The sequence below is a fragment of the Pundamilia nyererei genome, unplaced genomic scaffold (assembly GCF_000239375.1).
Source record: "Pundamilia nyererei isolate P.nyererei 1_Seehausen unplaced genomic scaffold, PunNye1.0 scaffold00441, whole genome shotgun sequence".
NCBI lineage: Eukaryota > Metazoa > Chordata > Actinopteri > Cichliformes > Cichlidae > Pundamilia > Pundamilia nyererei.
In genome coordinates, this window is record NW_005187842.1 from 61,753 (window position 1) to 64,059 (window position 2,307).

At 46.5% G+C, this 2,307-nt stretch overlaps 1 protein-coding gene across 1 annotated transcript in view; it reads right to left on the bottom strand.

The window, feature by feature from the left end:
- The window catches only part of shcbp1 (SHC SH2-domain binding protein 1), a 34,661-nt gene that overhangs the window by 466 nt on the left and 31,888 nt on the right, over nucleotides 1-2,307 (bottom strand). Inside the window, exon 11 of the mRNA XM_005753590.1 lies at nucleotides 1,115-1,226. Within this exon, the coding sequence (XP_005753647.1) occupies nucleotides 1,115-1,226 (112 nt within the window). The remainder of the gene's footprint in view (nucleotides 1-1,114; nucleotides 1,227-2,307) is intronic.

The following is a 2,307-nucleotide window of genomic DNA, read 5'->3' on the forward strand; positions in this document are numbered from 1 at the left end:
TGTTCAAGTATATAATCAGCCAATGACACGGCAGCAACTTAATCCCTTTAGCTATGTAGACCCAATCAAGACGCACTACTGAAGTTTAAATATCAGAATGCACAAAGAAAAAAGGTGATTGAAGGGACTTGGTGCCAGGCTGACCTGAGTATTTCAGAGACTGATGATCTGATGGCATCTTTAACACACACACACACAATCCAGTGGGCAGCTTTCTGGTGGCAGCAGCTGTGGCAGCAATAAGGGGAGAACGACCAGCCTGCTTTAAACTGTCTGCAGAAGAGCTCCTTAGTGCCTCCTCAGCACTGTTGAACGCCAGTCTACCCAAGTCTTGTTGCTGATGCGCAGGCATCTTCTTTAGGGATCAATAAAGTATTCTGATTCTGATTTAGGATAAGCCGTCGTGAGGTAAAGCCCAAATAATGTCAGACTGGGTTCTTTAGCGTGACAACTAAGGCTGTTCTGAAGTCAATAAGGACTTAACACACACTAATTATACCTAACAACAAAGTGGCCACACTTACCTCCCGGTCACTTTATTAGGTGCATTACGTGTTTAAACAGTGGAGGACAATCATTAGACATGGCAACATGACCGAAGAGATCAAAGAAAGTACACGTGATCCCTGTGAGATCAACACCTTTTCAGCTCTTGGCTCCGATGTTTATACAGGGCAGCTAATCAGAAGACCAGACGTCTTAAAGGGGGGGGGCTGTAGTATTTGTAGCTACCAATATAGTGTAAAGTCTTTGAATAGAAATGAAGCTGCTGCAGACCACAGAGCTGGGAAAACACACGATCAGAGGACGCAGACACGTCCTGCTGTGCCCACACCTCTGTGATCGAGCAGCGTTTACCCCTCTCATGTGAGTCGGGCTACAGGTGACACTTTCTCCTAAACACATGGGCACTGAACCATGAGTAATATGTTGCTGTGGATAATAAACTGCGTGACAACTTCATATTGTTCATTTTATTTTGTCTTTAGAAAATTCATCAGAGTAAAACACAAACTGTTACTGAGTAAAGAAAACAGGCATAAGTCCATACTGTGGGCTGTTCCACGCTGCACCTCACAGATAAAACACTTCCTGTTGTCCCAAGAAGGCTTACATCCGTTTCAAATGCAGAGACTGCTGCTCCTGTCGTCTAAGCGTCGATGGAAGCGTGTTGAAAGCTCCAGGTAAGCTGCGGCCATCTTTGTCTCCGTCACCTGGTTGTTGCACTGTGCAGCCGAGGACCAGTCAGAGGTTCTCACAGTCCGTGTCACTCGTCTGCAGGGCGGAGGCCCAGGCCTGGTCTGATGGGGGGTTCGGCAGGACCCAGCTCTGAGGAACGGATGAACTACCAGGATGATCTACTGCCACCAAACATGTGTCCCATTCTTTTCTGAAACACAAATACGTGGGTGGCAGAACTCATGTTATTAGTCAAACTGCTGGTATATGAATCATAGCTCGTTCTCTTATTGAACAGCTGTTTTTGCCATACGAGTCCTCTCTCTGTCACTTCTAACATTATACATGTGGGAACATTCAAAACTATGATGAATGCAAACACCAGACGCAACTGCAGCTGTTACGTCCCCACACAAGCCTTGCTGCTGCCACTGGAATGAAGAGTGGGAGTAACACACACTTAGTTAGCTCATCATCATCAGTGTGAACACCTCGAGGAAAGCAGAAGTTTGGCCAGTTTGCAGGTCTGCAGCACTCAGGTATGTTAAACACGGTGCCGAGGAAGAGGATGTCAGCAGCTGCTGTCATTCCCAAGCCCTTCATTCTGCAGCGAGAAGGATCATCCACATTCAACACCGCTGCCACGCTTCCCCAGAGTGGACATCCCAGTCAACTCAGGCTGGGACACTGTTGTACTCTGTTCTGCACACACCAACCACTACTCACTTACCTACATGTACATCAAGTGGCAAAGAGCCAACTGGTGAAAGAAGACCAAATACAGTTATACTGATAATATTTATCTAATAGACCACGAGCCATGTTTTCATTAGATGCCAGTTTAACCACTGTCAGCCATCCTTCACAGATGGACTGAAGGACAAACGCTGGCATTTTCTCTCCCTTCATAGTGATAGTGGCTGCACAGGTTCATCATCGCGTCATTGGAAATAACCTGTACGAACAGTTTCAGTCTGGCTTCAGTTCATGTCACAGCACAGAAACATCTCTGGTAAAAATCTCCAATGATCTTCTGCTTGCAGCTGACTCTGGACTCATCTCCCACCGCATCCTCCTTCACAGATTAGCATCTATTGGCATCAATGGTTCAGCACTCGCCTGGTTTAC